Here is a 13,061-nt window from a genome sequence, read left to right as displayed (position 1 = left end):
TGATCCTTTGTTTATTCTAAAATGGTAACTAAGGAGTTTTTCATTATTCACTTATGCCCTATTACAATGAATAAAGCTACAAAATCAATGATGCCCAGGCCTGGGATATTCTGGAGACAACTAAACCTGGCTGGAGTAAGTCAATTGTTAAATTTTCAGTGTGAGCATTTATATTTCAGAAATTGGCAGTCCTACAAATCAGGATTTCATTTTTTGTTTATATAAATTTAGGAAAATTATAGAGAAAGGGTTAATATTGCAAATTAAACTAAAAAGTGTGTCAGATCCACATTTTATTTTTCAGAGAACTGGCATATCTTTCTTGGGCCTTAAGGTCATATTTTCTTTGGGAAAGAAAATAATTTCTCTCCATAGATTATTTACTTTCTTGAGAAAAAAATTAAGGGTTAAATACTTAGAATTAGGTAATTAGAATAAAGAACTCTGACATTTGTTAGTTCTGCAAAAAGCACAACAAGTTATTTAGAATTATAATGTGTCTTAAGATTCTGCATGATTTATACTTTAAAATGTCCTAAAAATGCACTGTCTTTGTGTTACTATGATTTAGAATATTGCAAAACTGGTCATTCAACTTAAAGAGTGTATATTCTAATTAAGAGAAAAGTATATTGTGAAAAGAATACTGTGTTATTTTTCTATTTTTTTCTGCAAGCTTTAAATTCAGTGTGTTATATTCCAATCATTTTTGGTAAATCTTGCTAGTTTTTTCTAGACAAAAGTGAGAGAATAATTACTTCCAAGCAATAGAATATATAGATATTTTACATCTGCTTGTGTCCGGAAAAGCAAAAATGAGATTACATTACTAATTTGAACATTTCTAACTTCATTTGACTTATGTCACAGGTAAATATTCCCCAGTAAATAAAGGAAATCATAAAAGTAAAATGAATTTACTCTTTCTGGAAATATACTTTCTTACCTCACATCACATAAATGAGTTTTCTTATGAAGTTTCCAGTCACTCCTTTCAGTGAAGAAGCTACTACTTATCAGTTTTAGAATAGCAGACAATATTTTTCTGGGGGCAAGTTTTTGCAGCTAGATGAGGTCAAGTGAGGACATATAGGTTAGACACTAGGAGGATTCTGAGAACTGTTAGATATTGGAAGAGGTAGTTGAGGAAATTCTTTAACATATTAATTCTCAACTGGTTGGAATTTTGGGGGCTTCTCATGTTATATGAGAACACCATGCTAATTTAGGAGGCCTTAATCCTAAGAAACTGGGGATCTTTAACTTTGAGCTAAACCATCCCCCCCCACTATTTTCAAATATTTGATGTGTGTTATGACTCTATGCTGATGAATAGGAAACATGTTTATAATTATTAACATTATTTAATATAATCATTTAATTATGCATTAAGAGATACTTGAGGGAGTGGAGATAGATGGCCAGATCAATGTCATTTAATTTCTCAGTGCCCCATTTGTTTGTTTCTTTTGAAGAAAGTTGCAGATGACTGGCTAACTTGTATTGCTGAAAGAAATTCACCCCATTAAAAATGTATGGTTAATTTTTTTTTTTAAACAAGCCTCTTCTGGGAAGGGATTGTACCATGCCTTAACCACTTGAGATCAAAAATAAAAGATTTGGGCAAAAAGAAAACAAACAAACTCTCTTGGCTACCAAGAGAGTTTATCATTCCCATTCTATATGAATGAAGAATCTACTAAGGAAAAAGAATCTTAGCTGGAACCTGTGCCAGAGTTGCCATGGGATTATGGAGTTCAGAAGAAGTAATCATAAAGTATTAGATCATGTGATTCCTGGGGCTATACAGCCTTCAGGAAATTGGTGAATGAATGCCCATCTGTTAAAAAAAAATTAGAGAAGGCAACTTCCTTGATAAAGGCAGAACCAGCTATTAAAAAAAAATAGTCTATCAAATCTGATTTATCAAAACTAGGGAAAATAGAGAAAGCAGGTCAAATATAAGAAAGCTTCTAAGACTTAAGTGTTTAGAACTCCAGAAAGGTGAGAGAAGCTTCCTAAAAAACCCAGAGAGAAATCTTTAGGAGATCAAAGGAGAAAAGGTCCTTTTCTTTGGGCCCAGGCTTCTCTGGTCAGGTAAAAGTCAGGTAGAAATTTTTAGAAAAGAGAGAGGCAAAAACAGACAGAGAAATAGAGACAGAAAGAGAGACAGAAATAGAGAAAGAGAGACAGAGAGACAGAGAAAGACAGAGACAGAAATACAGAGAGGGAGACAGGGACAGAGACAGGAAAAGAAAAAAGAGGGAGAAGGAAGAGAGAGAATAGAGAGAAATCTTGCCATCCGTTTGAGGATATGAATACCATAAATTAAGAAATGGAGAATTAGATGAATTGATATTCATCACATCTTTACCAAATCAAACTCATTAAAGAGCAAAGGATAAGTGATATAATACCTATCCCTATTAGGTTGGCTAGTTCAAAGGCAGGCATCACATTTATTTATTCATTTTTTGGAGAATAGAAGAAGAAGAGCATGCAGAAAAGGAAAGAGAAGAATGTTAGCTAAGCAATTTTTTTTAGTTCTAAGAATTGAAACTGAGAATGAATAGGACCTAGTTTTCTCTGTAATTGCATGGAGGGTTAGATTACCTAAAGACATAAATAAAAATTTTAAAACTTTGTTTATATTATAATCTTTCTAACTTTCAGTAATATAACCCTTAAAAATGTCAAGAGAAATGTGTGATCTTTTCTTAGAAAAGGAAAAAGACATCATTATTTCTCATGGGCAAGATAATCTTCCCAAAGTACTGATCTAACTATGATACTCTCCTGCTCAAAAATCTTTAATGGAAACCCATTTCTTCTAGTATGAAAAGCAGTCTTCATATTGACCTTTACATCCTTCCATTATCTAGACATAATCTATCCTTCAAGTTTTGTCTCACATTATATTTTCTCACATATTCTATCACATACTCTAGTATTAGCTATTCCTTGAGCTTGAGCTTGTTGTCTTGATGATGCACTGTGATATAGTAATAGTTAGGAATACTTAGGTTCAAATCCTAATTTAGGTAATTCTTCACTGTATGTGACCTTTGAAAAATCATTTGTCTCAGGCTCCATAGCTATAAAATGAGAGCATTGGATTTGATAACCTCGAGTTATTTTCCGGGTCTAAATCTACAATTCTTTGATCCTTTGCACTCATCCTCATATATTTCTTAAGGAAACATCTAATCCTACTGAATGCACACATTCTTGAAGTGAGAAAGGAATGCATTTCAGTTATGGGAACCAGCTTGCTCAAAGACATGGAGGCATTTTATATACAAAAAATAGCAGCAATGAATTCATTTTAGCTGAAATTTAGGGGATATGAAGGGAAATGAGAAATCAACCTTGAATGACAGGAAGTTGGAGTCAGATTGTTGAGGATTTTAAATATCAAACAGAGACATGAATTTTTTTTTCACTTTGAACCAATTTGGAGATATTGAGACTTCTTGTCATGTAAGTGGACAATTAATTTTAAGACAATTAATTTTTAAAAATTTTGTAGCTTTTTATTTACAAAACATATGCATGGGTAATTTTTCATCATTGACCCTTGAGAAACCTTCTGTTCCAACTTTTCCCTTCCTTCTTCCAACCCCCTTCCCTAGAAGGTAGGCAGTCCAATACATATTAAATATATTAAAGTATATGTTAAATACAATATATGTATACATATTTGTATAGTTATCTTGCTATACAAGAAAAATCAGATTTAGAAAGAATGTAAAAATAACCTGAGAAGGAAAATTAAAATAAAAGCAGACAATAACAGAAAGAGTGGAAATGCTATGTTGGGTGCACACTCATTTCCCATAGTTCTTTTGCTAGGTGTAGCTTCATTACTTAACAATTGGAACTGATTTGGATCATTTCATTGTTGAAGAGAGCCACTTCTATCAGATTTGATCATCATATAGTATTATTGTTGAAATGTATAATGATATCCTGGTTCTGCTCATTTCACTCAGCATCAGTTCATATAAGTCTCTCCAGGCCTCTCTGAAATCATCATTCTGGTCATTTCTTACTGAACAATTATATTCCATAACATTCATATACCACAATTTATTCAGCCATTCTCCAATTGATGGACATCCATTCAATGTCCAATTTCTAGCCACTACAAAGAGGGCTGCCACAAACATTTTTACACATACAGGTCCCTTTCCCTTTTTAAAGATCTCTTTGGGGTATAAGCCCAGTAGTAACACTGTTGGGTCATAGGGCATTCACAGTTTGATAACTTTTTGAGCATAGTTCCAAATTGCTCTCCAGAATGGCTGGATGTATTCACAGTTCCACCAACAATGTATCAGTGTCCCTGTTTTCCCACATTCCCTCCAACATTCAGTATTATCTTTTCCTGTCATTCTAGCTAATCTGAGAGGTGTGTAGTGGGATCTCAGAGTTGTCTTAATTTGCATTTCTCTGATTAATAATGACTTGGAGCACCTTTTCATATGACTAGAAATAGTTTCAACTTCATCTGAAAATTATTTGTTCATATCCTTTGACCATTTATCAATTGAAGAATGACTTGAGTACAATTAATTTGAAAGCTGTATGGAGGATGAATTGGAAAGTAGAGTGGCTGATGACAGACATATTAATTAAGAGACCATCAAAATAGTCCATATAAGAGATAAAGAAGTTCTAAATTTGGGTGGCGAGTGGTAGATAGAAATAAAAGGGGCGGATATGAAAGATGCTGTGTAGGTAGAACTGACAAGACTAAGAAATTGACTAGATATAGGTAATGAAGAAGAATTAAGGATTGAAAATGACCTTGACTTTGTGAACCACAGTTTTACTAGAGAGATGTTAGTGCCCATAACTGAAATTAAGAAATGAAAAGCAGGGATGATATTTGAGGTAAAGATAATGAGTCCTGTTAAAGATGACCAAGGAGGAACTGGAAATTAAGTGAGAAACAATTTGGTAATCATCTGCTTAAACCGGATAGTTGAATTCTTGTAGATTAGTGATCAGCAAGATAGAATGGAAAAAAATATGAGAAGAGGGCCATAGATAGGTTATATCATTGTACTGGGAATGAGACATTGATGATCCTTCAAAGACCAAAGAGATGTAGTAGCCAGAAAGGTTGGAGAAAAATCAAGAGAACATTATTGTTAGTATTTTTAAATAATCCAATAAACTTTTTTCTTTTTTAAAAAAATGATCTAAAAGTCATTTACTTTTTTTTTACTTCATTTTACTTCATTATTTAATTTTATATAATTTTTTTTATTCTTCTGTTGTTTGAGGTATTTGCCAGTTAAATAATTTCACATATGTTTTAGGAATTATTCAAATGTGTCTCTTTTATTTGATTCTCATGGTTCCTGGGTTTGTCCCAAATATTTTATATTGTCTACAGTTATTTTAAATGGGATTTTTCTTTCTATTTCTTGCTGCTAGACTTTATTGGTAACATAAATGCTGATGATTTTATGTAGGTTTATTTTATTTTCTGCAATTTTGCTGAGGTTCTCAATTATTTCTATTAGTTTTTTAGTTGATTCTCTAGGATTCTCTAAGTATACCATCATATCATTTGCAAAGAATGGTTGTTTTGTTTCCTCATCACCTATTCTATTTCCTTCAATTTCTTTTTCTTCTCTTATTTTCTTTTTTTTTCTTATTAATTGCTTTTCCTTATAGTCTCCTATTGTCCACTTTACTTCTTCCTTTTTTTATATGTTTATCCCTGTGACTGATAGCAAAAGGTTATGTAAATCTCCTTACACATTGGGGTGGGTGTGTTGCTTTTTGAAGTATATACCATCTTCTGGGAGGACTATTGACAGCAGGTAAATTCTTGTATCTTTTACTTCAGCTCCAGTTGCATCCATACAAACTCTACTTTTTTTTTTTTTTAGTTTTGTGGCTGGCTTAATTGCTATTTATTTATTTTTAAAATTTTAGGAGAAGAGATGGGTACTCTGGACAGATTTTCTGCCACTTTGGGATTCTCTAACTCTGTCTTATATAAAGGGAAAGATTGTTTTCCCCCTTTTCTTCATGTAGTTGGATAAAGCCTTTCTTACTGTAACAGTTTTTTGGAGGAAGGGCAGAAGTTGAGTGTGGTACAAACCTTGGAGTAGGTGGTTAATACATGAGTAAATAAGAGTTAATTTGTGAACTCCGCTAGGGTTTTGAGACTGTTGGAAAAAGAGCACTGAATGAACATATTATGAATTAGTCTTCTTTATTGTTAACTCACAAAGTTGTTAACATAGTCAAACTGCTTTCTTGACTTATGGGTTGTATATATTTTTCTTACCTCTGGCATATAATCCCATTTTTTTTTAAGTTAATGAGACTGGAGAAAAATGTCTCATCCTTTTTTTGTTGTTGTTGTTGGTCACAGAAACAACAAAAGAGAGCAGTGCTATGAAAACCAGGGGAGGAAAGAGTTATCCAGAAGAAAGTGGTAGTCGAGTGTCAAGTACTTTTGAGAGGTCAAGGAATTTGGACACTATAATCTGCATACATTTTTCAAGAAAAATTTATTATTGAGACATTAATCAAGGTCATTCAGATATCAGGTTCTTTTCAGTCAACTATCATAGCCTATTTCCAGGTAGGTTCTCAGGCCTCTAAGATGGATTTTTTGTAAGTAGCCAATTAAGCAGGAATGATACTTTCCACTGGTATTTGAAGACAGTGACTTTTGAATGATGGTTTGCAAAAGACAGTTGGAGATTCCAACTGTCCCTCCTCGGAACCTTCCCATTTTTCTCTGTACCAGGGAAAAAATTGACTGGCTATTGACCATGGTGGTAAAGATAACACAACTGCTCAGCTGTAGAAACTAGTGTTGTGTGTAGGTTTAAGATTTTTCTTGTCCTATGAGGAAGAAAGCTGCTCATATTTAAAGGGGGTGAAGAAGGTCTTTGGGCACTATAATGGTAAGAAGGATTTATGGCATGATCATAAATCTCAAGCTATAGTTTGAAAGTTTGAAGTTTAAAAGTTTGAAAATTGAAAATTATAGTAGCTAACATTTATATAGTACTAGGCATTCATAGTTATTTCATTTGATCTTCATAACAACTCTGGAAGATAGTTGTTATTATTATTCCCATTTTGCAGATAAAGTAATTGAGGCAAACAAAAGTAGAGTGACTCGTCCAGAGTCACACAGCCAGTTAAGTGCTTGAGGCTGGATTTGAACTTTTGTCTTACTGACTCCAACCTTTAGCTGCCTCTCTGTAGTTTAATTACAATTCCAAATTGACAGAATAAACTGAAAATGATCATAAAGCACAAATAGGAGACATTTGAAGAAATCTGGGAGGACTTAGTGACAAAATAAAAAAAAATTAACTGAGTCAGTTCAACTATTATAGTAGATAGTTACAGATGGTTAAGTCTCAGAGTCCTAAAGAAAATGTAATTAGAATTGTTTCTCTCTCCCAAGAATTAGGTGGAAATTCTGTGCTAGGATTTTCTTTAGCTCCATTCATTTCAGGGATTGCAAGGAAAACCAATGTGAATTACATTGTGTTAAAAGTTCCTACTTCAAATACATATGTTTCTTGAGGAATTTAGAATTTACAAACTCCTTTAGTTAATTATAGTTTATGTAGCAATGATACTAGGGACATGATTAGGGCAACTTTGTGAAAATGACTATTATTTGTTCAAACAGATGGGGTTACTTCTTTTATGTGTTTTGATTTTATATGCTGTGATGTCTGACTTTCCAGTAACAGGAAGAGCATATAAAAATAAAGGCAAGTTGTACCAACCTCTTCTATCCATCTATCTATCTATATCACCTTCCTTTTTGAGTACTTTTATCTATATCCTTCCTTTACTTTCTTTCATTATACATTTCTTTTCTGTTTTTTTTTAATTTCCTTTCATCTCATTTCTATATAGAACTCCTTGTTCAGCTGTTTCTGATAATAGAAATGCAACCTTTTTTTTTTTTTTTTTTTGGTTCTTATCTGACAAATGGTCTTCATTAAATCCAATTTTGGTGCTTATTTTTGTCTCTGAGATGATCTTTGCCTCTGGAAATAATGCTTTGGATGCATTTCATAAGCTTTGATGTGTTGTTTCATTTCTATCATTATAATTAATGAAATTATTGATTTTGTTCTATGATTTATTCTTTGAGTCATTCTTTAGGATCAGATTATTTAGTTTCTAGTTAATTTAATTTAATTAATCCTTTGAAGAACCTTTATGGAATCTACTTTTTATTGCATTATGGCAAGAAAAAAAGTGCATTTAAAATTTCTTTTTTCATTTGCTCATGAAAATTTTATGTTTTAATACATAATCAATTTTTGTGAAGATGCCATGCATAGATATACTCATTTCTATTCCCAATATTTTCCAGAGACCTAAGAAATGTAACTTTTGTAAAATTTTATTTGTCTCCTTAACTTCCTTTTTTTGTTTATTTTGTGGTTAGCCTTATCTAATTCTGAGAGGGATAAATTGAGGCACCCTTCCTCATGTAAGATTAATCTAGGTTTAGAATTTGCATTTCAACAGATATAGTCTTAAAGAGGATAGAACTTTGATTTAAATAAGACATAAGGGAAGAGAAAACTCAAAGCATAAAAGTGACACACAATTAACAAACACAGGGGCCATCATTATACTAAAGACACTGTAACAAACAACATACAACATACATCATCACCATTATGAGGATACACCAATATCTGAATTTCTTGGCTAAGAGAATCCATGGTCATGGCTATTCAGAGTCTCAAGTGGGAGGCATTGCATGGCAAATTGTATAAGGCTTCCCAGCTAAGTTCTCAAAGTCCGTTTCCACTAAGAAGTTTTTAATAGGGTGAAAACAAAGAAAGTACTATGCTAAGTATTCTCATTTGATATGTGACTCTTAACACGGAGCAGCTTCCCAGGTACAGGATACTCTGTCACAAGAGACCCACCAAAAAAAAATATTTGTTCATTCCTTCAGGTGGACTGTGTTTACTCAAGGAACTGGCTAGGTTGATTAATGCACAAGAAAGGATGGCCTTCCAACTTCTTTTCTGGTTTTCCATCAAATAACTGCACGCATGCTCTCTTGCTCTCAGCAAAAAAAGTTATACAAAAGACATGGCTGATATTTAGTTCCTTACTCACAAGGATTTCTTACAGTCCATCATGTAATTAAATAACTGTGATAAATAATAATGATCATGATTTCTAACCCTGCCTTTAAAAAAAATTGCACTTCAGCTAAAGCATTATAGATAATTATCTGGTCCCATATTTAAAATTTTTATGTATCATTCTGTTTAAAATGTTTTTCTTGAAAATGAATTATTACTGAATTCTAGATTCTAATAGATTTTGCTGTTCATTTCTACTTTATGGGTGTCTTCATGCTGATATTATTCACAGTTCTGATTGCTAATTATTTGTATTACCCTCATTTCTATTCTCTTTTATTTAACCTTTTTTTTTTTTTTAACCCTGTCCCTTTTCTGATTTCTCCCTTCATTCTTTTATTTTTTAATCTCTCTCTCTCTCTCTCTTTCTCTCGGCATTTGGGGTTAAGTGACTTACCCAAGGCAGTAGAAAGTGTCTGAGATCATATTTGAACTCAGGTCCTCCTGACTTCAGAGCTGATCCTAGCTGCCTTCCTTAATTTATTCTTACTCTTATTTTCATCCCTTTTTGTTTTAATCTCTTTACCTTCCCCACTTCTTGGGTAAGAATAATTTCTGTACCCAACTATTTGTGTATGTTTATTCTTCCTTCCTTGAATCAGTTCAGCTGAGAATGAGGTTCAAATATTCTCCACTGCTTTCATTTTCACTTCCAGTGTATAAACTCTTCCTTGTAGTCCTCATTTATATGAGATAAATTTCCTCCATTCTTCCTCTTCCTTCCCTGTTCTCCTACTCTTGTTATTCTTTTGAGACTCATACCCATGCCATTTATCTAAGTAGACTCATTCTAACCACCATAGTAATAATAATATTCTCAGAGGCTGCATGTATTATATTATTATAGGAATCTAGACAATTTATCCTTGTTTGAGTTCCTGTAATTTTTCACTCATGTTTACTTTTTATACTTCTTTTGACTCTTGTGTTTGAATTTCATTGTTTTTGTTTCATGGTGTATCAGTCATTAGTTCCTACTTGAACAATTCAGATTTTTTAAGGAATTATTTTCTTGAATGCATTTTTTTGTACTTCTTTTACCATTTGTACAAATCTGAATTTTAAGGAGTTATTTTCTCCAGTATTTTTTTTGCATTTCTTTTACCATTTGCCCAATTCTGATTTTTAAGGAATTTTGGGAGGCATTTTTTTGGAATTTTTTTTCTGAAACCATCTCCCTTGTGCCATAATAGTACTCCATTACAGTTATATGCCCATGACTTATCCATTCTTTGATGAGTATTACCCACATTTTCAATTTACCTCTTTTCCTAAGCTACTAATTAACTTTTTCATGGTCTTTTTTGGGTATGTATTTGTTTACTCATTTTCCCAGCCTACTTCTTAACTTTGAATTTTTGCTAATATGGGCTCCACTAATCTATGAAGTGGGATTGAGCCATTAACCTATGAATTGGCTTGAACTTCTGTCTTTTTTGCCCATTTGCTGCTTTCACAACTCACCTGTATGTTTTAGTGTGATCCAGGCAGAGGTCTGTTTACTGACCTCCTGCTCTGTTCTTTTCTCCTTTCACAGGTAGAATTCATGCTTTCTCACTAGTAATTTTGACCACTCTTCTCTTTCCTGCCCCCCCCCCTAGAAAAAATGATATGTTTTAATCCAAATTGTGATTTTATCAACATAGGGAAATTCCAATGATGAATTTTTTTCAACCTGGGTAAATTAGCTCTTCCTTTGCAATGTCTAAATAAAAAAAAAAAAAAAAAAAGAGCTTAATTTATTTTTCAAAATATATGCAAAGATATTTAATTATTCATCCTTGCAAAACTTTTGTGTTCCAAATTTTCCTCTCTTCCTTTCTTCCTCTCTTCTTCCTTTCCCCATTCCCTGCACAGTAAGTAATCCAATATAGGTAAATATGTACAATTCTTATAAAGAAATTTCCATTTATCATGCTACACAAGAAGAATCAGATCAAAAGGGAAGAAAATGAGACAGGAAAAAAAAAGAAGTAAACAAAAAAATGATGAAAATACTATGCTGTAATCTACATTCTGTCTTCATTGTCTTCTCTCTGGATCCAGATGGGTCATTCCATTCCAATTGGATGGAATTGGAATTGCCTTGAATCACCTCATTTTGACAATTTTTCTCGGTTCTAAAACTGTGACTCAGAACTGTGTAATATGTGACAGAGCTCTTGTTCCCAGTGTTAGTATTGTGGTTCCCTTGTATCTCTTCTGCTCCAGCTATTGCCTTATTACTATTCCTGGCTCCTAGGCTGCTCCTTACCATTGCTGCTGCTTCTGCCAGTCTGACATCACTTCCATTGCTGGACTATACTTCTGATCAGTCCTCACCCAGGTGTCTGAAGATTTATCTTCCTTTGCTTCCCTGGGTTGAAAAAATACTTTTTCTTGGCTCTCTTGCTTAGTATTTGGTGCATCTTCTAAATTATTTTGGAAAAAGGTTTTGAGTGAACTGTGGTTAAATTTATACCGCACACTCCTGCCCTATTGAGTTTGTCTCTGTAAGATTCGTAAAGCCCCCACAAATTTAAGCATCTGCTATTTTGGAATTCCCTTTTACTTTTTTTTTTTTTTTCTGATGATGATATTCACTAATTTTAGATTTACCTGATATGTAATTGTTTAAAATCTTTCATTCTTATTCTGTGTCTTTTTTTTTTTTTTTTTAAGGTATATGTTTTGTACTCAACAGATTATATTGAGTTCTATTTTCTTATCTATTTGTGACCCTTCTGTTTTTGATCAGGTTATTTAAGACATTCACATTAAAAATTTTGAGTTGCTTTTTTCTTCTCTTGTCTCTAATATTTTCTTCTGAATTAATATTTCCCCCCTCTGTAATAACAGTACTTTATCACTTCAGTATTTTATATTAAATCTACTTAAAAGCTGCCATATTTCCATAAGGTTTCTCCCCTTCAATATTATGTTATCATTAAATATTCTTCAAACATTTTCATTTCCATAAATTTTTCCATGCTCATTCTCGTTTGTATTTTTTGTTTTTATAAATATTGTTTATTTTAAGCATACTTTTCCTTTTAAATTTTATATTTCCCTCTTCCATTCCTACCTCATCCCCCCTCCCACTCCACTGAGTTTAATGCTGGAGAAACTGAAGCAAGATAGAGATTAGACAGGTTTTAATGTTTTATTTGAAAAGAAAAGATTTACTGGGACCAAATGGATCCATAGTTTGGTCTCAGGGCTGAATGAGACTATCATCTCCATAAATCCAGCAGCCAATGTGAGTTCTCAATGACACACATATACACATGGCTTAGTTACAGTAGTAGACTGAGGTAGGGGGAGAATCAGAGAACTGAGAGCGGGAATTGACTATCAATCCAGTTCCGACAGGGTGGGGGAGGCATAGGACATTCTGATAAATTGGGATGATATAATGGGGAGAGGTACCTGATATTCTAATTAATTGGAATGGGGAGAGGCACTTGATATTTTAAGAAATAAGATCTTTATCCTATGAAACATTCTGATGATAAAGAGGGAAGGGTGGTGTTATAGCCTGAGGATTGAACAGAGAAATTAGGATCTGAGTCAGAACAATTCAGGAAAACTGAGTCAGAACAATAAAAGGGAACTGAACAATTAGGAACTGAGAACAATTCAGGGAAATTGAGTCAGAACAATAAAAGGGAACTGTGACACAATATGAGAAGGCAAACAAAATAATATTAATTATACGTGTGAAGTCATACAAAACATTTCTATTTTAGGTGAGAAAATTATATTTCAATTTTTACTGAGTCCATCAGTTTGCTCTTTCAGGAGATGTAAAGCTTTTTTTTTTTTTTTTTTTTTCAACCTGAGTCTTTTGGGATTATCTTAGATCATTGTATTGATTAGAATAGGCCAGTCTTTCATAGGTGATCACCA

At 33.0% G+C, this 13,061-nt stretch overlaps 1 protein-coding gene across 1 annotated transcript in view; it reads left to right on the top strand.

Moving 5' to 3' along the window:
* Nucleotides 1–6,843: 6,843 nt before the first annotated feature.
* The window catches only part of LOC141553467 (cation channel sperm-associated auxiliary subunit beta-like), a 218,308-nt gene continuing 212,090 nt past the window's right edge, over nucleotides 6,844–13,061 (top strand). The window contains exons 1-2 of the mRNA XM_074285114.1: nucleotides 6,844–6,938; nucleotides 7,682–7,766. Coding sequence (XP_074141215.1) covers nucleotides 6,936–6,938; nucleotides 7,682–7,766 — 88 coding nt within the window. The 5' untranslated portion in view covers nucleotides 6,844–6,935. The remainder of the gene's footprint in view (nucleotides 6,939–7,681; nucleotides 7,767–13,061) is intronic.

The sequence above is a fragment of the Sminthopsis crassicaudata genome, chromosome 2 (genome assembly GCF_048593235.1).
Source record: "Sminthopsis crassicaudata isolate SCR6 chromosome 2, ASM4859323v1, whole genome shotgun sequence".
Classification (NCBI taxonomy): Eukaryota; Metazoa; Chordata; class Mammalia; order Dasyuromorphia; family Dasyuridae; genus Sminthopsis; species Sminthopsis crassicaudata.
The sequence above is the reverse complement of the archived record's forward strand: the minus strand, read 5'-3'. Positions and strand labels throughout refer to the sequence as shown.